Here is a 26118-nt window from a genome sequence, read left to right as displayed (position 1 = left end):
TACACCAGGAATTTGCAGCACTGCTAACAGGGTCCAGCAAGAACAGCAAATGAAAACCAACCAACCAGAGCAATTTGGGCTACCAATAACCCAACTCTGTCTCGTGGCATCCCCACCTCCTCACCTTCCTCCTGGCTTTGATGCGCTTGTAGACGTAGTCAGGGAAAGGGCTGCTGGGCAGGAATCGTCCGGTCCCCTGGGTCACATGCAGGTTGCCATCCTCCAGCATGATCTTCCCCTGGCATATGACAACCAGTGGGGCCCCACGGAGCTCCATCCCCTCAAAGATGTTGTACTCAGCCACCTGCAGCAACCCCAGGATGATGGTCAGGAGGGACAAGAGCACTGTCTGCCCACTTAGGGTGGGTCAGTCCCCACACCTCACTGCTGGAGTCACCAATGCAGGCAGAAGACACCCCTAAAGCCTTGCACGCTCAGAGGCCTCCTGTAGCTCACTAGCCCCTCACAGTAAAAGCCCACCAGAGTTCCCAACATGAACCAGGACCTGCTGGTTTGAAGCTCAGCGCAAGGAAGAACTCCCAGAGCAGACAAAGCAGGACCTAGGCTTGAAGTAAGGCACAAACAAAGCACTGTGGCAATGCCAGGAAAAATATTTGTGCCTGGAAGAGGAACCAAGGTAAGGAGAAATGTGTCTTTCCACCTGCATAGGCCAGGGTCGGGAGAAGAATACTCAAGCAGGGGGAAAAAGCCCCATGTGCCTCGGGCTCATGGACATTCAATCCCTAGTGACAACAGGCACTGCCCAGAGCCTGGGCTCAGTCCCTCCTCCTCAGAGCCAAGCAGGACAGTACCGGGCTCCCAGCACCCAGGCGACAAAACTACTCACCCGCCACCCTCCAGCGTGCACACAGAAGAGCAGAGGACTTACAGACTGATGGGTTTTCGCTGTGATGATTTTTACTGCATCAGGATCCCATATAACCAGATCGCTGTCCGAGCCCACTGCTATTCTCCCTTTTCGTGGATACAGGTTGAAGATTTTGGCAGCATTAGTGCTTGTCACAGCCACAAACTGGTTTTCATCCATCTTTCCAGTGGCCTGCACACACACAAAGAGAGCTAAGTCCATCTGTGGGGAAAGGGTGAGTAAGAGCCCTGGGAAGCACCTTCCTCACTCCCACACAAGGTGCCGGCTGGCTGGGCCCAAGCTTCTGAGGCTGATCTTACTAGCTAGAGCCAGACAGACCAAGAACTGGGGGCACAGTTACAGCTTCTGGATGTTCACCCCAAGCCTGCAACCATCACCTCTCCTGCCCCAGCTTGATTTGACTCTCAAAGCCAGAGAGGGAACAAGCTGGGTGCCCAGCTCTACGGGGCAGTAACACGGGTGTGTGAGATGGCAACCACCTCTTCCCACTCTGCCCCTTCCCTGGTTGGACTCTCACCACGGCCTTGTCCCAGATGACAGACATTCGTTCCTCTACGCCATTGGTTCCCTCTGGGATTGCTGTGAAGTTGTCCTTGCCAATGGCTTTCTGCGCAGTGCTGAAGGTACAGTGGGCACTTCCTGACACCTGCAGGTCACCACTGCAGAGGGGTGGAACAAACCCACTGTCAGGCGTTTGCAGTCAGACAGCAACAGAGACATGATATGGATTTCCTCTGGCCACAAGCAGCCCCCAGCTCAGAATTTTTACTCTGCACCCTCATTTCCACAGTCCCTCAGCCTGAAGACTTCCACCTGATCAGCCCCTGGGGCAGCTGTGTCACATGGGGGCAAGAGACCTCTGCCATGCTGTGCCACCCACCCGAGCATGCACAGCATCCTGTACAAAAGAAAAGTCAACAGCTCAGGTCCCAGGGAACATGCTGGTCTTTGTGTCAGGCCAGAAGATGTCCTTTCCTACTGGACTCCATTTCTGGCAGTTTGTCAGGTCTGCTTGAGAGAACCCTTCTGCCACAACAGGGAGGAAGAGGCCTCTCTGCTCCAGGGCTGTCTCCCAGTTGCACAAGCCAGCCCTGCACTGTGCACTGCCAGCTCCTGCATGCTGAGGGCTAGCACCGTCCTCCCCCAGCCCACGAAAGCCTGCTGCACTGGGATGGAGGGAGCTGGGACTGCCCAGAAGCAGCTCTCTGCAGGACGCCCAGAAACGCTTCACTGGGGCCTCGTCACCCTCTGCCAAAGGGCACCGGCACGGATGGGATACCCTGACCCATCCTGCTCCTAGGAAAGAGTGAGCTGCCCACAGACAAGGCAGGGCAAGCAGCTGTCCATGGCTCCCTGAACTCATCCAGTGGCTGCTGAGTCCTCAGGTAACGCTGGACAGGCAGCAATTGGAAAGTCACTGCTGCCAGGCCAAAGGAAGCAGAGCAAGGCAGGCCAGCTCCCAGCACTGCCTGCATGAGGCAAGGGGCCTCCAGCACCTCAGCAGTGCAGACAGTGACTCCCCTTGAGGCTGCAAATCTGCTCTAATCCACTGGTAATCTCCACCTTCCTCTGACCATTTCTGCCATATGCCAGATGAACTGTACAGACAGAGGCCCAGAACGATGACACAACATGCTTCCTGCTGGAGACAAACAAGCCATCCAGCCCAGCTGGAACCTCACAGTCTCTCCTCCTGCTGCAGGCTCACAGAAAACGATATGGCAGAGGTGTCAGGACAGACACCTATGAGCTGCAGGGACCAAGCATTGCTTGTGTCTTCTTTGAGTTCTGGGCTACACTGGAAGTGGAAGGTAAGGAGTAGAAAACCAGTTCAGGAGCTGAGCTCACATTTCCTTGCCACTTGTGAAGACCTGCACCTCCACAATACATCCAGTATGAACTGAGGTGTCTCTTGTTCACTGACAAATGAACACCTCATGCAAAATGCAGGGTAAACTGCATACTCAGACTGCAAATGCACTGGCACTTCTCTTACACCCAGACATGGCATCTCCACTCAGGCACAACCCAGGTTTATCCTAACATGCCCTGCTGGAGACACCTCTTAGTGACTCCTCATCCCTTGTTCATCTTGGTAGAGATGTTTCCAGCATTACCTCAAAGGACATTTCCATTTACAACCCTCTCAGTGTCAGCCATTCCCCTGGCTAACAGATCAGGCAGCACACACACAACTGATGTACAAACATGGCCTGAGAGTGGAGGGGGATGGACACATGGCACACAGACAGGGCAGAAACATTCAGTGTCCTCAGCCACTGCGCTGGCCTTGCCAGTGAGAGAATGGAGTGTAACTGTGAAAGGTCATTGCAAATTGCTGAAGTGCTTTTTTTGTTTGTCTTTGTTTTCACAAAATCCTTTCTTTACCCTCTTGCCTTCAGGATGAAAAAACAACCTGCCATCCCAGCCAGATGTGCAGGAGCTGCTCCTGAAGGTCTCCTGCACTCAGCAGGCTCTGCTGCTGCTCAGCTGTACAGGTGTGTGAATATATCTGCTTTGTATTTGACTGGGGTTCCTAGCAGCCTGTCTAACCTGTAATGCTCTCCGTGCTGGTGCAGCATCCCAATCCAAGCATCCATTCCCCACTTGCCAGCTCGGTGAATCCTTCCGTTGACAAGTCTGTTTTAGCTTGTCCTCGTTTCTCTGTCTTCTTCAGGGCTTTTAAAATGGTTCGTGACTACTGGTATTTTTCTCATTAGTGATGTTAAGCTTAACATGTCCTCCCTCCACTCTTGAGGACAAACCAACACGGCTTGGAGTCAGAGCCATTTCACTGCTCAGTTCATTACATACCTACAGTGAGGTGGTTCAGGCTGGACTAACCTTTCTTCCCTACCCAGAGTGCACTTTCTCCTAGCAGTATCCCCAGCAGAGCTGTCGCTCACCTGGCCAGGAGGGAGTTAAGGTAGTCAGGAGTGGTTGGGTCTGGGCTCAGAGGCGGAGAGACCACAAATGCTGCAGCCTTTGCCCAGTTCTTGCTCCAGTAGTGTGTTCCATCAGTCCCCAGACTGGCCGTGATGGGCTCACCAAACACCACAATGCCTGCAGAAGGGCACAGAAAGAACAGTGTTCAGGTGGAGCCCGGTGGCATTCTCTGCTCCACAGCACTACCAACAGCCTGCAATGTCCTGAGAATACCCAGACCCATGCCATCACCATAGGGTCCTCCTGCTCAAGGGCACAAATCCTTCATGCACCAGAATCCCCCTTCACACCTCCTGGGGCAGGGGCACAGAGCCCACTGAACAGAGCCGTGCACATGCCGGCACTTGTGGGGCATCTCTGTGCTCCAGCACCACTGATAAAGGGAGCTCCCAGCATCCTGAAAGGGCACCCAAGCACTTACAAGTGGTGAGCATTTCAAAGGGAGGCCAGAGCAGCACAACCCACCTGCACTGAACAAGCAACCTCATTGAGCCCTTCACAGCTGCAGACAAACTGTGGTGTTTAACACATTGCTCCTAACTGTGCCCCACATATTGATGCTACCTGACTGTCAACAGGAGGTGGCTCCATGTAGCCTAATGCAGTGTCAACCTGCCCTTCACAAGTCAGGCAAACTCCTAAGCTAACTGCTCCCCAGCAGAAGGGGAAGCACTAGACAGCACTTGAAGCACAGTGCTGATCTTGGCAAAACAACCACGAGGACATGAGGACCACATCATCCAGCATCCTGGTGGCAGCACCAGGCTACGTGCAGCACCAGCTGCCACTCACCTTTTTTTCGGGCTTGTGAGATCAGGTCAGCAGCACTTTTGCTCATCACTTTAGTCACGTAGAGAGGACAGTTGGTCTGGCTGGCAATAGTGATGGCCCGGAAGACAGCTTCTGCTTCCAGCTGCGAGAGAGGATGGCACACAGCTGCAGAGGAGCACTGGCTGGGCAGGGACGAGCCCCTGCTAGTCCCAACACATCTCTGATTGCTGCGGACACCCTGTGCCCTCGCTTTTACCCCTGACTCCCCCAGGGCAGTTTCATCAGGCAGATCTGAGGGGGGATGTTGCTGTCTCCCCAGGGCCTGGCCCAAAGGCAGGCTACAGCAGCACGATGCCTGGCACAGCAGCACTGTCTGAGCCCTGCGCAGGGGCCAGCAGAGCTGCGTCTGCTGTTCCTTCCACTGCCTGGTTCCAGCTCTCATGGCAGCCCAAGGAGCCCAGGGGCTGCTGCCCAGCCCCGCTTGCAGGCTGCTGCCAGGGCACGGCCAGGTCCACCCTTCCACAGCACTCCCCTGCTCCAGGCCGTCCTACAGCTGCAGCAGGTTTCACCAGATATCCCCTGTCACCCCCATGGCAGGGTGCAGAGGGCTGCACGCTGGCTGGCAGCTTGTGTCTGAGGCCTGGCCATCCTGCAGTGCAGCTTCTGCTTGCCCCAGCCTGCTGACAGCTGCCCCATCTCACTGTCCTGCTGTTAGTGGAGGGTAGGTTTCCGCCAGGAGGGATATCTTTGGACCATTACATCAGCCTGTGCCCAGCCTGAGCTCAGCCCCAGAGCTCTCCAAGTGTTTGCTCCATTTGGCTTCAAGTGTTGGCTTGAGAAAGTTCAAAACAGAAGCCTTAAAAAGACACAATTAGCCAGCCCCCAGGGCAATGCCTGGGACCATGCCAGCCGAAATGTCCCAGGGCAGAGAAGCAGAGCACTGCATCCAGACACACATGCACTTCTCTCATACTTCTGCAGATCTATTTACTGTACAGTGAAAATAGGTTTTTCTCTTCTTAAAGACTCTTAAAACAGAAATTAAGGTGAGAAGTGATTTTTTATCACCATACTTAGGGCTGCAGTAGTTGATGGGGTTTAACACGTGGACAGGAGCAAACAGCCATCACTGCACACCCTCAGAGCAGGTTACCATCTGGAGCTGCATCATCCTGCCCTGCCAAGTCACCACCATCCCCTGACAGAAGAACATGCCTTTAACCCCCACTGAGGTCCCTCCAGGACAGAGAAGACCCACAGAGCCACAGAGCACTCTCCTAATGCTTTGCCATCTGTCTGCAGGCTTTATGTGGTAGCAGGGTCATTTGTGCTCCACCTAACATTTTCCAAGGAAGAGTATATTCTGGAAGAAGGACACTTTATTTTCAAAGGCAATGAGATCTGAATTTGGCTGAATGCATAATATCCACAGCCTTGCACTGTTCTCACTTGCCTTATACTTTAATGGCATTTCAAGATCAAACACCTAACAATGTTTTACTGGCTTTGGATGAGATCTGCACTGCGTATGGTAACAGGACAGTTCTCAAATCTGGGCACTACCACAGCTTCCCGTAATTGCACTTCAGCTTGCCAACTAGTGGCAACAGGTTAGAGTCATAAAAATAAGAGGGACTCTGAGCTACTGTGTTTGACACTGAGACTCTTCCCTGTACAGGAAAATGCTTTATATTCTTGTACTTCAAAGGGAGTAAGTACTATTATTACACTAGGCCATTTATGTTGCTAGTAGCCCAAACACAGCCAACTTCCTACACTTTTAATTTAGGCCAACTGATTTTATTTCAGAAGGACCTCGAGTACAAATCTGTCCCTGTGCTTCCCTGCTTAACTTTGCTACTGTACCAAATTCCTATTGTTTTCTTCTTTCACATGCTGTGGGAAGTCAAAGTACCTCTCAGCAGGGAGTTATGTGAAGGGAACCTATCTAAAATTAGACTCAACTTATATTAATGGACCAAACAGAAAAATCCATACAAGCTAAAATTAGAAGTAATCTCATTAGTGTTCTGACAATGAATTGTAACCAGAGAATTCCCCTTCTCTTTCCCTCCCACTCCTTCAAACAGTGGCTTCGTCCGTCTGCCTCTGAAGCACACTTTGGAGACTAAGCAAATATAAAGGAGGAAAAGGCTGGAATCTGTCAGCACTTAGACGTGAACAGTGATTTCTAAAACACGTCAGTAGATTCTTCTTAGGCTTCTCCACCTTTGGAGTCACCTACATAAGACAAATGCCCCCAAAGCAGCCTCAAAGACTGCTACAGCCATACAGAGATTTTGGTTGATTGATTCCTCTCTGTGAGACTCAGAACTAGGGCTTCTGTCTCTGCTGGGCAACTCAAGCACAACTAAGAAATGTCTGTCACAAACATGCATCTTGCTCGTTCCTGGGCTGCTGATGAAACAGACAGCAGTGCCTGTAAAAATGGATACCCCTGGACATACACACACTCTCCCCTGCCCTGATGCTTGCTTGGCCCCACTGAACACACTGAGCCCTTCTGTGACTGGGAAAACTCTTCAGTGAAGCAAGGCTGAGCTGTCCTGTGATCTTACCTCCTCAGGTCTGCTCAGCACATGGCCTTCAGGGCCTGTTATTCCCATCTCCAACATCCTGGCTTGTTCCTAGGACATCAAAAGAGCAGAGTGATATTACAGGACTGAAACTATCGACCACAAAAAAGCAGATCCCTTCTGTGTCAAGCCCTTCCCTCAGGACCATCAACACCTTATGTCCTGTGGGACCACCAAGCATGGAGAGAGGCTGCTGTACCCTCAAGGGATTTGAAAGAGAAGGAGGGAACATGGGGCAATGGGAGGGCAGGCACTGAGTTAAACCAACTTCAGTGAAACAAGAACAATGTGGCAACAAAACAGGGCTACAAAACTCCAATCCTCTCCAGTTCCCAGGTCTGTGAAGTGCTACTAATTAGTAATTTTGGGGCATTTTATGATTAGGCAGGTGCTAAAATAAAGATAAGCTCTGGCCAATACAATTCCTCAGACCACTCAGTTCTCATGTGAAGGAGCCATCCAACTGTGCACTGCAGCTCTAAAAAGTCCAAACAAAAACTAATTCTTGTAGTCTGAAAAGATGCTCAAAGAATGACTTCTTGGTTCATGCTCCTTCAACTCCCAAGAACAAGAGAGAGAAAAAACCAAATAGTTGTAGAGCTTAACTGAGCAATGTCTTCTGCGTCTTAATGAGAACTGAAAACATTTGGACCTTCTGTCAACCAGCACCAATTACAGCACAGCAGGCGAATACACACTACCCACTTGATCACTCAACCATGTCCCTCAGAACATCTGCCCTGTAAATCCAGCTTCATTAGCTACCTGTTTGCTTACAGGGAGGAAATCTCTCTTGCCAAGGCAGTTCTCAATGGACTTTACCTCTCCTGGTTTGTTATGTGCAAGGCAAAGGTCTCTGCCTCTCCTCACTGAAGGCAGCTACAGCAAACATATCCTACTTGATGGACACTCACTTCCATTTAGGTAATTGCTAATGCACTATTTCACATTCGCTTATGCACACAATATTCTCAACAAAAAATCTTGCCAACTTTGATATTGCTGCTGAACAGCAAAGATATCACCTTGCACAAGATGTCCACCTTCAGAGCCATTTTACTAATGCCCCACAACAAATCTCCCTGATACACATTTCTACTTCTTGTATACCAGAAGTAGTTAGTTACCTGTGCAATTATATCCCCATTTTCTGCATGAACTTGAGCTATGGCACCCAGCTCTGCCAGGCAGCTGAAAATCTCATACAGCTAAAAGAGAGACAAGAAATTATTAGTGAGCAGGCTGCCCAAGGCCCTGGCACCCCTCATGCCCTTCGACCCACGGCCCTGGCAGCAGCAGGACCCAGTGTAGCCATGCCAGGCAGAGCTCCGGCTGTGCAGGGACCGGCTCTCTGAAGAACAGAGTCACCAGCAGGTGTTCCTGGTGATCTCCACACTAGACCTGTGTCTCCACCTGCAGTGCAGGAGCCCAGCCAGGCAGCCAGGGTAGAGGGGAGCAGCAGCAAGGACTGGCCAGGGGCAATAGGTACCAGCCTTATGAGCTGCCCCACGCCCACCATGGCTCTCACCCTGCACTGCTCCTTGAATCAACACAACCATGGCGGTGCAGGGGGGTCTCACCTCAGTGTTGGACATCTGGTACAAATCCTTGTAGGCCATGTACACCATGAAGGAGTTAACACCTGGGGCAGGGCAGAGAGGAGAGAGAGCTGAGCTGGGCAGGTCAGGCTGCCTGCTCTGGCCACCCTCCCCACAGCCGCCCTGCGGGCACAGAACCCTGCAGGCGCCCAGCAGCGCAGCCGCCTCTCGCCCTGCCTGGCCGGGGACAGGGAGGCGCAGGACACAGACCTTTCTCCTGGACCATGGCGTGCAGCTCCTGCCGGACGCGGTCGCTCCAGCGAGGGATGTCCACGTGCAGGGCGTAGTCGCAGCAGGCCTTGCCGTCCGCCCACTCCCGCCACCGCTCCAGCGCCTCGGCCAGGCTGCACTCGGGCTCCGGCACCACATGATCAACTGCAGGCACAGCAAGCAAGGGCTGCCCAAGGGCTCCCAGCCCACCGCCCACGCGGGCCTCTTCAGCAGCTTCAGGGCAGCTCACCTCCACAACGTGCCTCGGCTCCTCAATGCATTTATTGGCAGGGAAGTGCACAGAGCCTTTGTGTAATGGCCTCTGGCACAGGATCAGGGGTTTTTACACGCTTCTGCTGAGAAACTGTCTGAAAGCTGAAGAGCCTTGTCTTTCCCCATCCCCACTCCCACCCCATTAGCACACAGCCTCCTGCCACACTGCAACACTAATGCACCTTTAATTGCACAGCATGGAATCTCCACACTTTGCCACAGACCATTTCACAAAACTTTGTGGGTTTTTTTTGGCATAGAGGAAGGAAAAATGGTGGGGGGAGGACAAGGAACTCAGTCCTTTATTGGAAGGATCAAACCTTGCTCCTGCATCCCAAGAAACCCTGCAGTGCACACAACTGTAATCACTGCACAGGACAACACCTGGACCTCAAACCAGTGCACAGCCATAGCATCCTCCAGAAAAGGACCTCAGAATTGCCTTTCCTTTTTCGTTTGCACTGTTTATTTTTGAGCAGTGTGCGATGCCAACATACTGCTCTGTTCCTCTGCTCAGAGCCATCTGAGCACCATGCTGCCCTACTGTTATTTAACAGAGAAGTTATGCCATTGCTCCTTTTGGAGGCTCCCAGAGGCAAGAGTGGCTGCAGACAAGCACTGCAGAACACAGAATCTCCAGGGTAAGGGGTCCTATGCACATCTCCTGTCCTATCATTTCATCATTACTAAGGATCAAAAGGTTCATCCCAATCCTTACTCCCTAGACTGCACTGACAGAGATCACAGAAAATATGAACACACTGTCATGGGCTTTGAAAACACAGAAGACTGAGAAAAGTACACTAAAAAATAAAGAACTGGGTGATCTTGCAAGAATACTGGGGGGTGTCATGCACAGGCCATGCCTACTGCACTTACTAATCATGGTGGTTCCACCAGCCAGAGCTGCTTTTGTTCCTTGGAAGAAATCATCCACAGAGGTCATTCCCTTGTATGGCATCTGCAGGCGAGTGTGGACATCAATTCCTCCAGGGATCACCATCTTCCCATTGGCTTCTATGGTTTTGACCCCTCCAGGAACAATCAGGTTGTCTCCGATCTGCCTGATAAGATCACACCAAGATACTCTCACAAAGGAAAACCTGCCACAGCTTAACTTCTGAACAGCTCAGCCAGGGACTGCCAGGGCAGCTCCCTGCCAGCCCGAACCCCCCACTCTGTGTTGCCCCCAGACCCAGGCTCACTGCACTCTGCAGCAACATACAGCATTGTCTGGCTTGCTCACACCTATGCTGTGCTCAGCTCAGGGGTGGCTGCCATCTGCCCAGCTGCTCTACAGGTGATGGCACCTGCTGCCCGGGGCACACACTGGGTTGGGGTAGCTGGGGAACATGGTCTGATGGTGATCCCTGCAGAGCGTGGTGAGAACCTGCCTAGGACACCTCATCCCATACAGGCTCAGGAAACAGGCTGCAGCATGCATTTCAGCATAGCAGCTCTAACTGCTCACCCAGGGTGCATGCCCACAAAACCCAACACCAGCCCTGCTTCCAAGTGAGCTACACCCCTAATTTCTCCTGTCTCCCGTCCTTCTGCCCACCTTAAGTAAGGATCAAGTCTGAGCTTACTTACAGATAAAGATGATTTCCACTGTAATGCCACAGCTGCTAGACCAGCTCAGGGCTTATTAGGGACTTGCAATGCTGCTCACAGCACAAAGTCCCAAGAGTGAAGGGACTCCTGGGAGCTGGGAAATAGCTCAGCAAGCGCCCAGCCAGACCGGCTGCAGCCTGCTGGGCTCATGGCACAGCCGGCACGCTCTGGGCTCACCACCTTCCCAGGAAATGCACGGTCCCCCCTCTCACCTTGTCTCTGCTGCGACCCTGAAGGACAGCTTTGCTATCAGCAGGGCCTCACTGTAGTTAAGGCAGCTAAAATCACAAGTACCTAAAAATGTCTTCTGAAAACAGGAAATCTAGAGAGTTCCAGCATAAATGTGCCAGTAACCTAATACACAACTACAGTGCTCTGGGTCCTGTCCTGTTTGAGCACAACCTGACATATCCGGCCCTCCTGCAGGCCAAGTTACCTGAACCTCAGCATTCCCTTTTTCAGCCCCTGTTCCCTCAACCCCTTTATGTGTCCATATGTTCAACTCAGCCTTCAAATCTCTTCCTTAAAGGTTAAAGCTAAGTTGGTTTTAGTGGAAAACTTCTGATTTCCTTGGCACACGGGGGAGGTAAAAATGAGAAACAAATTCCATTTTTGTATTTCATTCAAGCTGAGTCACTTTGCAGGTTTTTTTTTCCATAGTGTAACAAAAATTCTGTGGACAGAACTGCTCACTTTACTGTCCTCACAGCAATAAATCAGCAGCTCTTCCCACTGCTTTTATGGAGATGAATCCATCACTAAAGGTTTTTAATTGCTTACTGTATTCTTCGCAGAATTCACTTGTAAGAGCATTTAGCTCCCAAGGCAGTGAAATTCTGTGGCCTCCAGGCTGTAGATGAGGCTCAGTGATTTGCCCATGAATACTCAGAAAGCACGCACCACAGCAACACCAGAAGCTGGCTCTGATCCCTGCCTGTGTACAAGCACTTGTCGATCACAAATGGTCTTGTCCACCAGATAAAAATACATTCACACTTCTTGAAGTATTTATCTGATGGTGGATATTTAGCATCTACCACCCTGGTAAGGGTGGATAAATAACTGCTACCATAGAGCAAGCAATGCCTTTTCAAATCTCAGGGCTATAAATATCATGGTTCTTTCACTTCACCCAGTGTGGAGCACAATTCCTTTGCCAAGTCTGAATGGCAAACTTTAAACAAGTGAGCTATTCCTGCAGCTCTGAGACAGACACGGAGAAGCCGGGGGAACCCAGAGGTTTCCCTGCAATTCCTGGAAATCTCAAGGATGCAGATGACTTGCAGCACAGCACTATCCTTGTAAGAGCTAACAAACAGCATCTTGTGTGGGGTCATTCATGCTAATACAGTTAACACAGGGCAAAAGAGAAGTCAAAGATAAACCTTGTTCCTGGTGCAATTAGTAACAACTTTGCTGTACAATGGACGCAGTATCACGATCCCACAAGCCTGACAGCAATTCAGTCACTGGAACTCCTCTGAGAACACATGAGACAATCACATATGTGCTTGCACACACTGCAGAGAGTTGAGCCTCTGAATAGAGAGGGTTATCAGGCTTTACTGCCCGGCAAGTTGGGCACATACCACATCCACTAAAAGCCAATAACCACCCAACCTGAAGCCAGTTTAAAAGGAGATGAAGATGATAGAAATCAAATACTCACTTTATGAGGCCATCCTCCACATAAATGTCAGCATAGAATGACTGGTCATCATTGACTATTCGCCCTCCTTTAATAAGGAGACGATCACTCTGAAAAGGGAAGAGCACAGCAGCTGTCAGTAGCACATAACACACATGCTTCGTTCACTTTTGACTGAGAGGGTGGTTACACACTGGAACAGGTTGCCCAGGGAGGTTATGGATGTCCCAATGCTGGTGGTATTCAAAGCTGGGTTGGTTAAGTCCTTGAGCAACCTGATCTAGTGGGAAGTGTCCCACTAGAGGGGGTTTGGACTACATGATCTTTTAAGGTCTATTCCGACCCCTTAAAATATTATGATTTTATGATTCTCAGCACGCTGTACAGGTGCTCTCCCACTGCTCACCTCAACCACCGATGCTGCAGAAAGGTCACTGGACCTGTGTCAACACTCCAAACAACACTACAAGAGCAAGGATTGAAAACGTCATACTCCTAAAGATGTTTCTAAGTGGGAGAAGGGCTGCCAGAAACACCACCGAGGCAGACTGAGCACAGGGGAGAGTCACTGGGGACACAGCAAATATGCTTCCCTGAAATATAGAGAGAAGTCAAAAGCTTCCTATGCTGGGACATTATGCACGTTACTTGGCAGCCAGCATGAGCCACAGATCAGCATTTAGAGCAAGTTTGTACTAAGGGCATGTCTCTAATGACACCATGTAAAATAAGTTGCATTAAAGAAGACAAGTTACTCTCTCCTCTGTTACCACCTTGCAAAAACCACCAACAGGACAGGCAATCAGCTGTTAATCTGCCACTCTCCTGCTGTGCTTGGGGTAATGCTTCTGAGGCATTTCACAGGTCTATACAAAAACCAGGAGGCACTGGACTGCACTCCAACCTCATGATTTACCATCTCTTCTGTTCTCCTTTCTATTGACCAAAATGGCCAGCAGCCTTCTCCAAAGGAGCACAGCCAGACGCCAGAGGAACACCCCAACCAGAACTGTCCTTATGCTCTTCCTGCATTCACACTTTTGGACCAGACAACTCAGCATACACTGATGGGAGAGGATGGGCACTGTCCTGTGGAAAATAGACCCTGTCCAGAGGAACTGGGATGGCTGAGGTCCTGCTCTTCTACCTACCTCCACCTGCACAAGGCTGCACAAGCACCTGCAGGCAGTAGAGGGGCAAACCACCTGATGTCACATATGCCTGCCGTGGATTCAGGCGACACAGGCTAATCGCTGTGCCAGAGAACATGTTGTCTACCCGACTGCTTAAAACACCTCCAACAACTCTTCAGCTCTTAACCACCCCTTACGTTCCTCTCTGTTACCCCTGCTGCCCACAGCCCAGGTTCTGGCACGTAAATACATTCCCTTTCCACAGTCTGAGCCTGGACAAGGCCGACCAGAGCCTTCAGCAGGGCTCACATGCCAGCCTCACCTTGTGACGCTCTGGCAATGCTTAATTGCTCTGCAGGCAAATGGGTTTGCTCTCCACGCGCTACCCCTGGGGCCATTTCCGAAGTATCGCCACCATAGTGGGAATTTGCACCCTTCTGTTAACAGAAGGATGCAAAGAATACTCCTGCATCCCGGCAGCAGCCAAAGCCCAGAGCCCCGCGTGCGTTTATACAGCAATCTCATGCACACGCAGCGGAGACAAAGGAACTGGGTGGGGAAAGGAGGGGAACGCCGGCGCGCCGCTCAGCCCGCCGCAGCTCAGCCCAGCCCAGCCCAGCCCAGCTCGCCGCACACGGCCGGGGAGCGGCCCCGCACACGGCCCGGGCTGCCCCGCACACGGCCGGGGAGCGGCCCCACCCGCCCCGCACTCGGCCCCGCTGCCCCGCACACGGCCCGGGCTGCCCCGGCAAGGGGATCTCACCCTCCCCGCCAGCACAGTCCAAGGGAGCCTCTCCTGCTCCCTCACCAGGAAAAGAGCTCAGCTGAGCTGCTCCCGGCTCTCCTGCCACTGACCATCCCCTGCAACAAGCAGAGCCGGGGTCAGCCCCGCTTCTCCCCCGACCCCAGCTGGCACATCGGGCAGAGGAGTGCCCAAACTGTGCTAAGGGGGGCCTGGAAGCGAGGGCACGCCACAGCCCTCCATGCACAGCTCCTTCGACATGCTGCACTCCATGAGCACACAGAGATCCTGATCTTGACCGGCGACCTAGGGACCACGGCCAGGTCTCCCTGGGGACGTCTCAGGAGCAGCTGGGGCACAAAGACAGCCGGTGTGCACTGGCTGGGCAGCCCCAGGTGCTTGGGCCAGAGCACAGCTGTGCCACGCCTCTGCCCATGGGGCACATGCTGGGCGATGCTCAGCTTTGGGGCTGAGGGCCCTGAGCACAGACACACTAACAAAAAAAAATCTCCCCGCCCAAATCCACTAACAGCCCTCCATTTTTTTGTCTTGCCCTCTCCAACTTGCTTTCTTGAATTCCTGGAGCTGGTTCTCACTAGAGTGCGGGAACATCAGCAAATACTGATGCTGGCCTGCCCTTCCCTGCACATCAAGTGGAGGAAGCCAAGGCAGTCAGGCAGCACAGGTGCAGGAGACTGTCCCATTGGCAATTACTAAATAAAGTGTTAATTTTGAGCTCAAGAAATATGCCTGCTCCACACTCACAAGAGGTCATTCTGTGGTAGATGTGAAGGGCTGCTCAGTGCTAACTGTCAGTACACAAAACTGAGAGATCCACAGTGGCTGAAGCACAAACAAGGCATCCATTCAGGAGATCAGGCACTGCTAGAACCCACCGTGCCCACCCGACAGCGAAGGGACTGCACCAGCACCCACCCACTGACTGCATGGAAACAAATGCAACTAAATCGAATAAGGAAAATCCAAATGACATGCCTACAGGCTCTGGTACCGTTCAGGAGTGCACCCAGGTGACAAGAGGCAGGGAAAGAAGAAAGGAAGAGAATGAAGCACTTATGAGGAAATGAGTCTGAGTTAACAGCTAGGCTTCTTCAGTGCATGCTCCAGAGCAGCCCCAGACCACAATAAACGCACTGTTCCCAGAGCAGGTCTCACTGTGCCTGCGGACACTGCCTCCAAAGCAGCCAGGGACAGCTCCTCTGCCACCGCTGTGGTGCCTTCAGGCACAAGAGACGCCTACGAGGCCAAGCCTGGAGCTTTCCCTCCAGCACGGCTCTGCCAAAACCTGCCGGATTCGCCACCAGCCCTCAACACCTCTCCATGCTGGCAAGCCTTTATGCACAGCTCTCCCGGTCTCTCTGCCTGTCTGCATTTGGGATCAAGCTTTCAAAGCCATCATCCATTCCCTCATGCCCACACTCTGCCCCTAGTGCCCTTAAGCATCATCTGGTCATTTTGAGATCCCAAAGTATCAGGTGGTCTTCAGAGTGATGCTGCAGAAAGAAAGGCAGGCTGCACTTCCAGACGCTGCTGAACCCAGCCAAGAACAGTGCTCACCTCGTTTACAAAGCACAAGGGCATAATTAGGGGAGCACAGAAGCAGGTGTATGGTTTTACTGCTTTTTCCCTTGTAAAAGCAGAGACACTAATTGCAGAAGTGTTTCATCAGAGGCTTATGGTTCCTCCTTACTAATGCACCACACAACAGCACGGAAGAAGCCCTGGCTAGTGTCCTAGGGAGAGATAGCTGCCAGCTACACTGTGATTCCCTACGGTTTGTGGCTTAGAAATGACATACTGATAGCTACCAGTTCACCAAAACCTGTCTGGTCAGTAACTGAGGCCTCCCTCCCCATGTGTACCTGGCACACCATGCTGGCCAACACCACACACACCTCCTCGTTTTCAGAGGTGGCAGAGACATCACAGAGATGATGTCTGTAGGCTCCAGCAGGGGAATTGGGGTGGGCATGGCTCACACCAGGAAAAAAAAAGGAATCTCCAGTCTACCTGGCCTAGGAAAGGACTTTATGACAAAAGCACAAAGACTGAGTAATTTTGATTCAACCAACAGTTCTGTTAACAGGTATTTTGTAAAATCAGGACAAGATTTTAATCTTCCACCTCTCTTCCTGCAGAAAAACATACTGCAAGAGGGGAAATATTTTGATCACCCTTCCAAACAGCCAAAGAAAAGGAACCAATAAAAAGTCTCTCAACAGACACACAAGATCTGAAATTGCTATTCTCCTGAGCTGGGCACCCTAGAATCAGCACACATGTAACACGTAATAGGATGTTTAGTGGTCTCTGATGCATGGTGCACAACAGGAGACAGTGAGGAGCAACATATCCATACCAAGCTGGTGGAGCCATCGCTGAGAAGCCACAGCTTTGGCTACCCTCCCTCCCTGTGTTTCCTCCATGGCGCAGCTGACAGACATGCCTGCACCGCCCAGCCTTCCATCAATGACTACAGTCTTGCCTGTCACATACAGCTTTTGACCAGGCTTTTACAACTCATGTTGGGAATAATTCGCACAGAAATTTATCTCACACTAACACATGCACCACTCACTCATGCTCCTGGCCTCTCCACTAAAATGGCTGTCCTGGAAAAGATGAGAAACTGCTGCAAACAGATACAATAGGCAAACTCTGATTTTTCACTTGTTACTGGCAGAAACCGACTACAAATACTGACTGCAGCACTGTTGAGTACAAGAGGAACCAGAAGGGATTGTTTCTGCATCTCCAGAAACACACTAGGCAGTTGAAACAATAGCTGTTGGGAAGTACAAATACCCAGTTTTTCCAATACATCCTCCATGAAAGCCCAACCTCCCCATTGCTCAGGTGACAGAAGTGCAGCATTTTCAGCTTCAGGAAAAAAGCAAAGGATTTAATAGGGATAAATCAAGCAGCTTGGAAGATTTTGTTACCACTGAGGGGAGAGAGCTGCCATTGGATCCCAGAGGAGCAAGCACAAGCCCTGCATGTTGATTAGGCGTATCATAAAGAAAAAGCCCCAGAGAATGGGAGAAATCCCACCTGCAGCAGCAGTAGGGGGTGTCTCCATTGTGGTCTAAGGATACAGAAAAGGCAGTATGTGTAAAGCCACAATATTGCTTGTGAAAGCATCTGAATCTAGGCTGACAAAGGAATTTCTCTTTACAGTGGTCAAGATCTTAATGCTTCTTTAAGAGCAGCTTTGCTTTTCCTTTTTCTTCAGAGAGCCAGAACTGTCCTCAATAGAAAAACCAGGAGCTACAATGAAGCCAGCGAAAAGCCAACAAGATGAAAGAGCAGGCTGCCTTCCCAGGAGCGAGCCCTCCGCAGGGCGAGCCTGGAGCAGAGCGTCAGGCAGAGAGAGATGAGAGCAGGCGAGCGGCGGGAGCGCCGCGGCACGGCACCGCTGGCACCGCGGCTCCCGCAGCTCCGGGGCCGGCCCGCGGCCGCCGCCTCTCCCGGGCGGGTCCCGGAGCGCCGCAGCGGCACCGCCGCACCTGACACGGCGAGAGCGAGGAGCTGCTCGGCGGGGGCACCGAGCACGGGGAGCGCCCTGCGGGAGGCTGGCCCCGCACGGGAACACCCCACCGGCACCGGGCACGGGCACCGACCACCGCCGACGCTCCAGCCCGCGCTGCGCTCGCGGGGGCGCGGGTTCTGCCCAGCACAGGTCACCAGCGGGGCCGGGACACCTGCGCGGGCGGTGGCTCTTTGTCTGCACGCCGCCGCCCCGTTCCGACCCGCAACGCCGGACGCCGGCACCGAGTTTCCCCCCGCCCCACGGGCCGCCCTGCCCCGCCCGCCGCACCCACCGTGATGCGCGGAATGTTTTTCTTGCCCTGGTACGACATGGTACCGCCGGTCCCGCCCGACCCGCCGCCGCCGCCCGTTCTGCCTCCGCGCCGCTTCTCACAAAGGCGAGACCGAGCCCGCACCCGCCGCACCGGGACGGCCGCCGCCCGCCCCGCCCACCGCGCCGCCCGCGGCCGCCAGGGGGCGCCCGGGCCTGGCCCCGCGCAGGGCGCGCCCGCCCCGCCCCGCCCGGCCCGGCAGGTGCCGGCACCGACCCCGGGCACCGACCCCAGGCACTGGCACCGGGCACCGGCAACGAGCACCGATCGCGGGCACCGACCCCGGGCACCGGCAACGAGCACCGACCCCGGGCACCGACCCCGGGCATCGGCAACGAGCACGGACACCGGGCACCAACACCGACCCCAGGCACCGACACAGTTGCCCCGGGCACTGGCAACAAGCACCGACACCGGGCACTGACACTGGCCCTGGGCACCGGTAATGAGCACCGACACCGGGCACCGGCACCAGGCACCGGCAACGAGCACCAACCCTGGGCACCAACACCGGGCATTGACACTGGTCCTGGGCGTCAGAAACGAGCACTGACACCGGGCACCGACACTGGCCCTGGGCACTGGCAATGAGCACCGACACCGGCCCAGGCACCGACGGTCTGCGTCTCCACCCAGCCTGAGGGGATGGCCCATGGGGGCGGCCACAATCAGGGCTCTGTGCTGGCCAAGACTTTCCATGTAGCACTGGCAAGTAGAATGAACAAGGTCTGGAACAGAACAGGCTGTCTTGGGCTGCTGGAATGCACCTGCATCACCTCACCCTTCTTTCACATGCACAAGAATTGGAAACACTAAAAAATAATAAAATACACCACACATCTGGCTCCAGGAATCCTACATGCAATGCAAACACTACAAGTGCTGGCAAGGACTCTTCCAAGGACTTTTTCCCTTTTCTCTGCTGTGACTTTGGTAGAAGGTTTGAATGGTGGAATTGTTTGCAAGCACTCAGCATGTGCTGAAACAGATGATGCCGAGCCTGGCCCACAGCTGGCCAGGACCATGCCAGCAAGAGCTGTACCACAATGGGACAAATTTGTCTACCCTTTCCTGCTTGCCACAATCCGTTGTGTTGCCAGCAGGTCGTAAGACCCAGGGCCACCCTGAACCTTGCTTTCGCTTCCAGGCCAGCTGCAATTCCACACTTGTGCAGAGCTCTGAACACCATCAGCAAGATGTTCCTACAGGTCCTGCTGCCAGGCAGCTCCACTAGGAAAATTTTACAGCCACACCTGGCAAGGACATTGCTGTAAATCCAATTCTACTTCCTGGCAGAAAAACAAGCCATCTGACCTGGGTGACCAACTCCCAAACCCTCCCTCCAGTTTGCTTTCTGAACTAGAACCTAACAACCACATCAGGGGCCTGACCAGCACCCTGCTCCCCAGTGTGTGCACTGGCAGAGCCATCTCACAGCACAGCCCCTGACCCTGCAGCCAGCTCTGACCGCTACAAAGCCCCGAGAGAAGTGGGTGACAGCAGCGTGGACTGTCAGTACCGTGTGCTCTGCAGTAACCCAGCCTAAGGCTTTTACCACCCACTCAGTCTGTTACTCTGCGCGCTTCTGCTGAAGTTCTTGGCTAGTTTTACTGAATTTGTATTTATTCTAAACTCAAAAACCTTTCACCAGTTTGAAGTCAAAGACAGCAGAGGCTCAACAACTTACTTATTACTACTAGGACTGGAAAATACTGACAAAATGGCAAGGGCTGCTTGGCTCTCCTGTTTCCCTGTCCCAGCTACTATGGCACTGCTGGTGAGCTGCTGCAGCCCTGCAGGCAGCAAGAGATGGCTGGAAACCTTCTCCTCTATGGCAGATCCGTGAGCAGGGGTGTCTGCAAGCACCAGGCAGTGAATGGGGGAGCAGTGCTGTGCCACAGCCTCTGCAACCAAAAGCCTGTGGGGAGAGGATCAGGTACCAGACCACACTGTTCTTGTCACAACACTGCAATGCATCAAGAATGGGTCCTGGTCTCTACTGAAAATAGACTGGCTGGGTCTGGGAGGTGAGAAACAGCCTCAGCTCCCATCACCAAACCTCTCAAAACTTCACTCACACATTTTCTGGAAAGTTTATGAGTATCCCCATGCCTGGTGGTAACACATTAACTTTGTCTAGACTCAGAAAAAGCAGCAGTTAATTAGTTAATAATAGATAAATGACTATACAGATGCTGCTGACTTCAACACTTGGACACTTTCAAGAGTCAAGCTTGCATCAGCCCCCTGGATGCTGGCCAGCCACAGTGACTTCAGATCCCTAGTTTGAAGAGATGTGCTTTCCTCATGGTTGCTATGTGACACTCACACAAATACAATCAAACACCCTGCCCTGGGCCCAAAACATTCAAAACAGAAAAAAACTTTTTCCATAGGATCTCTTCCAGGTGCAGTGTGTTAGACGCTACTCACACACTTTAAAATATCCGCTATGAAAAGCATGGTCAATCTGAAAGTTACTTAAAATGGCAATCCTCAGAGCTCAAAAGTTGTTCACGGCTCCAGGTGTTTGTGGCAGCCACAAAAGAGAAGAGCAGGGTGAGGAGCACCAGTGGTGTGCAGACTGAATTGAAGGCCCATGCTGCTGCCAGGACTTTGGCACCAGAACAAATGCAGCTCTGACTGTGGCCCACCAGTGCTCAGTAGCCTGGCTCAACCCCCTCTATGAGGACCAGGAGGCTTCTGACCCAACTCCAGTGCAAAGGGAAAAAGCAGATCCCACCAGCCCTGAGCCCATGACCAACGACTCTCATACAGGCACGACCAACATTCAGTGGGTATCACCAGTCATGGAACTATCTGGGCTCAAATGTCATCATGTTCAGCAGATTTGCCAGGCCAGCCTGGCCCCATGCATACAATCTCCTCCTCCCACACATATTCTTTGCATGAAACCATCCCTTCTGCCCTCCTAGCAGATGAGTTTTCAGGGGTTAAGTTCCTTCAGAGGCAGTGAATCCAAGGGACAGAAACACCATCCTTTCACCAAAGTCACGTCCTGTGCCCCCAGAACACTTCCTGCACACCACACCCAGCCCCTGCCACATTCCTGGAAATATCTGCTCCACCAGGCTGAAAACAGGCTGTGTCAATGCGGAGCTGGCTATCTGTTTTATACCTGGCTGCAAAACCCAGTTTCTTTTCTGCTTACAAATTCCATAATGAACAACATCTCCTGAGAAGAGCATGTTGTTTTCAAGACCACGTCAGCCCAAATAACACTCGCATCATCATATCAAAACCCGGCAGAGCAAGACTGGCCTGGCACCTCAGTGCCCCTGAGGCTGCTCCTGCCACCCCTGCACTGCCCACACACCAGGGCCAGCCACTGCCAAAGCCCTGACCCCAGAGCTGAGAGCGAGGACAGAAGGAAACCAAGGACCATTGCCACAAGCTAGTGTGAAAAATCAAACTACTTCCATGCCAGGGTAAGTTTTGTGGCAAAACATAAGCTCTTTGCAGCAAGCAGGAACTCTTTAACTGAATCCCTAATTTCTCTGGAAATGTAGCCCTGCTGCATAACTCCCATGGAATCCAATATCTGTCTTCTTAAACAGGGGAGTGGGATAACAAACTCAACAGTTTTGCTTAAGTGCTGGCAATAACCTCTGTCCTAGCACAAGCAGCCAAAAAACTGACTCTCATTGCTGTGCTTCAGGCATCAGATTTCTTAAAAAACAGAAACGCATATAAGTGGGATTTTTTTCAATTAAGACCTGAATATTTAGTATTCAACTCCACAAACTGTAATGCAAGTTTAACTGTTGCATTTGTTATGTAGGAACTAGTTCAGTGGGTTGGATTTGTTCCTATTGTTTGTTAAAGTAACAGACATGATGTAACTCCAAATTATTCTCTTATAAAAAGAACAAGTAAAACCAAAACACTGATGCTGAATGGGGGTGATATTGAGGTGTTAATGCTATTGAAGTGCTTTCGGATCCCTCCCACAAATTCAGGATTTTAAACTGCTAAAGGCAGTGCACAACTGCAACTTCAGGTTGTGCCAAGCTGCCTCAAGAGGCACAGACTGCTGTTGGCTTGGTGTTCCTGCTACAAATTGCTGGCATCGGAAACCAAAAAGCTGAATGCTGAAGTCAGAGCACATTTTACAAGTGTCAGAAAAACGAACAGAGGATCAAGTTAGTCCAAGCTTTGTTCTCCATTTGAGGCAGCACGGCCTGTATCTCCAGGGTGTATCACAAGCTAGATTTCACATACACCAGGAAAAGCAAAGGACTGGCTCCTCCCAGTCTTGTGGAGGGGATGAACTTTTTGCCTGCTTTCATTGCCCACTAGTTTCCCTTGCATTTCTTTTCCCCTTCCTCTCCAGCCAACGGAGCTGCCCCAGCCTGCGGTGAAGCCACAATCCCATGTTTGTGGGACCACAGCCAGGTGCATTGGAAATGACAACTTGAGCTGCAGCACCGTGCAGCGGGAAGGACCAAGTGTCTGGGGGTGCGCACCATGTGCTCCTGCCTGTGTGACTGCACAGGAGGGTAAAAATGCAGGGTCTCTGCATGGCTGAGCACTGAGGAGAAATGTGGAGGATGCCTCCAGAGGCTGCTGGTTGACCTTCCCAGGCACCAGGTGTCCTTCCCCTCTCCTCAGAGCCCTGCTGCCCCCGCGGATGCCCAGGACTGCGGCTCTCCAGTACCTGCTCAGGCATCACCCGCCTTCCATGAACATCCTGGCCACAGGAATTCACAGCGCGCTGTCTGTGACCTCAGAGAAACTCTCTTTTTACTTCATGATAGTAAAGTGAACACAGTAATCCACTCTGGCTAACAAATGGCATGACACTCTCAGAGAAAACTACAGGACGCTTCAGAAGGCTATTACTGATGAAAACCTGCACTGAGTTAAATCACTCTTATTAAAAACAACAAATAGCCCAGATCAGCCTTCAGTCTGGCCCAGCAGTGTTGTTCCTCCAAATCTTAAGTCTTGTGTGTCAAAAACTCTTGCTGCAGCAGAACTCAGTAGCAAGGAAACTAACCTGCTGCTTTGAGCAAAGAGCACCTGAAGGGACACTTCAGGTGCCCATCTCTTGTTCCCCAGGAAGCCCACCAGCCCACAGAGGCAGCTCCCCATAACCACACAGCAGTCCCTTGGGCCACCACGCTAATGACTGTCACTCTCTGTCCCTAAATCCCCTGGCAAAGCTCAAAGTCCCACTGACAGAGCAAAGGCATAGCTCCCAACTGCTTTGAGCTACATCCCCACTATGACTTCAGTATGCTTCAATACACAGCCGAGCTTTCGTCCTTCCAATAGACTTTGTGATAAAACAAAGCAAGGTTGGACCATGTGCCTGAGTCTATATTATGCTGCCCAGTTGCATGACACCACATGTTATCACTAGGCATTTATTCACTGGAGTTGTCTCCTGTAGAAATGTTGGGGCTTTAATTGTCATTAGTATCATTATAGGAAAACAAACAAACAAACAAGGTGTGTTGGTCTGTTGTACTTCCAGTAAATTGTTCACTGCAAAAATTAGAAGACAGATCTGTCTGTTGTCCTGGGCACAGGCAAGTCTCTTACTTTCAGGTTCTCTAATAAACAAGTTGCTTAAGCAAGAGTAGATGACTTGAGCTCTCTCACTGTTTCTTAATCTGTGAAATTATTCAAAGTTCAATTTGCCTTGACAAAAGTGCCTTTGTTTGCCCTGAATCTGTAGAGTCCAACACAGGGAAACTCCCCATGGCTGTGCAGGCATGGGGCTCAGCACGCACAGTTCATTTCCCATTGCACTGTCCTACTCCGGGCCACCTCAAAGCTTGAAAGCCACAATACCAAATCACACAATTCCTTCTAGCCAGGCACACACAAAAACACATACATTAAGTTGCCCACCCTCTTAGGCAAGATGTAGAGATAAAAGGGGTTACTTACTTACTGACCCTTACTTTCCTGATGCTTATCAGCTAAAGGCCTGAGAGGAAGAAATCTAGAGGCAGAAATCATCAGGAAGAGAGGAGCTGCTGAAGGAAATCCTCAGCTACAGAACACCGGAGATAAGGGTCTACATAAGACCTTAAAAGGGAACAAGGCTTTTTTTGAATTTTTGGCACAGCTAATAAAGCAAAGCTCACAGCAAAGCATGCAGACAGGCTGTCAGGAGTTTCAGCTCCTTTTCCAATAAGCAACAGCATAAAATTGTTAATGCAGTGGTTAGTTCTGCAGCTGCTACTTAAACCACGTGGACAAGGTTGATGCTGACAGGAATAATGTTAATTTCGTTCCTGACTTTGTAAAACAGCTGTAAAGGAGCAAAGCTCAAGAACCTGAATTGAGAAACATGCCAAACCATGCCAGTAAGAAACCAAAGAGCAGAGGCTGAAGAAATTAAAGTGCAATGAAAAAAGCTCAAATTAAGCATTGCCTAGCTAGACATTCCTATAGAAGACAGTGGACACTTAGGACAGCCTGATGCTTTTCCCCAAAATCGAGACAGCTCTAGTTACCACAGTTCACTGCCGTGCTTCCACTAGGCTCATGCTAGTGAGGTTAGGCTTCCAGAGCACCAGCGTCTGCTGTTTATCAGGGTTTGCACTCCAGACCCAGTGGAGGTTTCTGCAGAATGTCAAGACAACCACTACACCTCTCTGTGCTATGATGCAGGTGATTTTTTATTCCATCTTCAAAAATGGGGAGGTGGGAGGAGGTTTGCCCCGTTCACAGTTGAAAAAGAGTGACCTTAAGATGGCTATTAAAAAGTTCAGCTCCTAACAAACTTATTGACCAACAACAGCGAATAGCCTTACTTGCCTGATGCAAAAATGAGCCACAGGACCACTGAAATCCCAAACAAGATATTCACACAACACTATTAACTTAATCATGTTCTTGCCCAACTGCTAGTGCAAACAGGACCAGAACCAGCACAGCAAGCCATCTCACCCTCCAGCAGAAGGACTATAGTGTGGAGCTGCATGGATTAATTTATGCCTTTCACTTTGGTGTAAATTGAGAAACTTTGTGCCTAGTGATACCTTCAAAGCTGTCACTTCCAGATCAATGTGCCGCCCCCCACTGCTGGTGTGGTACTTCTAGTTTGTGTCCAAGAGAGATAAGGATCTGCCTGGTTTGAAGCAGCAGTTCCAAAATCCCCACTGCTTTTGTTTTTCTTCCCTGTTCGGTGCCGCGGGAGTAGCTATTCTTTCATAAAAGTATAAAAGAGTTCCTGCAGCAAACCGAGCCAGCGACTCTGACGGTGCCGGTGCCGCGGCGAGCCCGCCGACACCCCGCTCGGCGGGCGGAGCTCCGCGCCCCGGGGCCGGCCGCGACGGCGCCTTGCGGCGGGGCCGGCGGGGGAGCTGCGGGCAGCCGGGGCGGAGGAGCCCCCGCAGCACCACCAGCGGCTCCCGCAGGGGCGAGCGGCGGCCGGACCCACCCGCGGCCCCACACCGCCCCCGAGAGCCCGCCCCGGGGCCCGCGCCCGCCGGCCCGGCCCAGCCGCACCGCGCCGCCGGCCCTACCCTGTCGTCCGCGGGGGCCGGGTCCTGGAGCCGCTCGTCCCCGGCGGTGGCGGGGAGGCCGCCAGCGTCCTGAGCGGGGCTGGGGGCCGCGGCGGGCGGAGGGTCGGGGCCGGTCGGCGGCGGGGCGCGGCGCTGCCCAACGCGCAGCGCCCCAAAGTCGAGGGTCTTGCTCTCGAAGGCGCCCTCGACGTTGCAGAAGAGCCCCCCGCGCTTCGGACGAGGCGTCGCCGCCGAGCCGGGCCGCGCCAGGTACACCGGCAGCTCCTCGTCGTCGCGCCGCCCGTCCGCCGCCATCCCCGCCGCGCCGCCAG

General features: G+C 52.2%; 1 protein-coding gene across 3 annotated transcripts in view; it reads right to left on the bottom strand.

The window, feature by feature from the left end:
• DPYSL3 (dihydropyrimidinase like 3) overlaps positions 1-26118 on the bottom strand; it is a 27810-nt gene extending 1692 nt beyond the window's left edge. The window contains exons 1-12 of one of the 3 annotated variants that reach the window (XM_074551923.1): positions 25808-26118; positions 12568-12656; positions 10164-10348; positions 9012-9176; positions 8784-8845; positions 8331-8411; positions 7186-7254; positions 4628-4748; positions 3796-3952; positions 1407-1548; positions 890-1060; positions 125-304 (exon numbers count right to left, since the gene is read on the bottom strand). In XM_074551923.1, coding sequence (XP_074408024.1) covers positions 125-304; positions 890-1060; positions 1407-1548; positions 3796-3952; positions 4628-4748; positions 7186-7254; positions 8331-8411; positions 8784-8845; positions 9012-9176; positions 10164-10348; positions 12568-12656; positions 25808-26101 — 1716 coding nt within the window. In that variant the 5' untranslated portion in view covers positions 26102-26118. Of the gene's footprint in view, positions 1-124; positions 305-889; positions 1061-1406; positions 1549-3795; positions 3953-4627; positions 4749-7185; positions 7255-8330; positions 8412-8783; positions 8846-9011; positions 9177-10163; positions 10349-12567; positions 12657-17493; positions 17599-18263; positions 18434-25807 lie in introns of those variants that run through there. The other 2 variants (XM_074551925.1, XM_074551924.1) reach the window with 2 other exon arrangements.

Source organism: Zonotrichia albicollis, chromosome 15, assembly GCF_047830755.1.
Source record: "Zonotrichia albicollis isolate bZonAlb1 chromosome 15, bZonAlb1.hap1, whole genome shotgun sequence".
Classification (NCBI taxonomy): Eukaryota; Metazoa; Chordata; class Aves; order Passeriformes; family Passerellidae; genus Zonotrichia; species Zonotrichia albicollis.
Note: the sequence above shows the minus strand (reverse complement) of the source record. Positions and strands in the feature narration are given on the sequence as shown.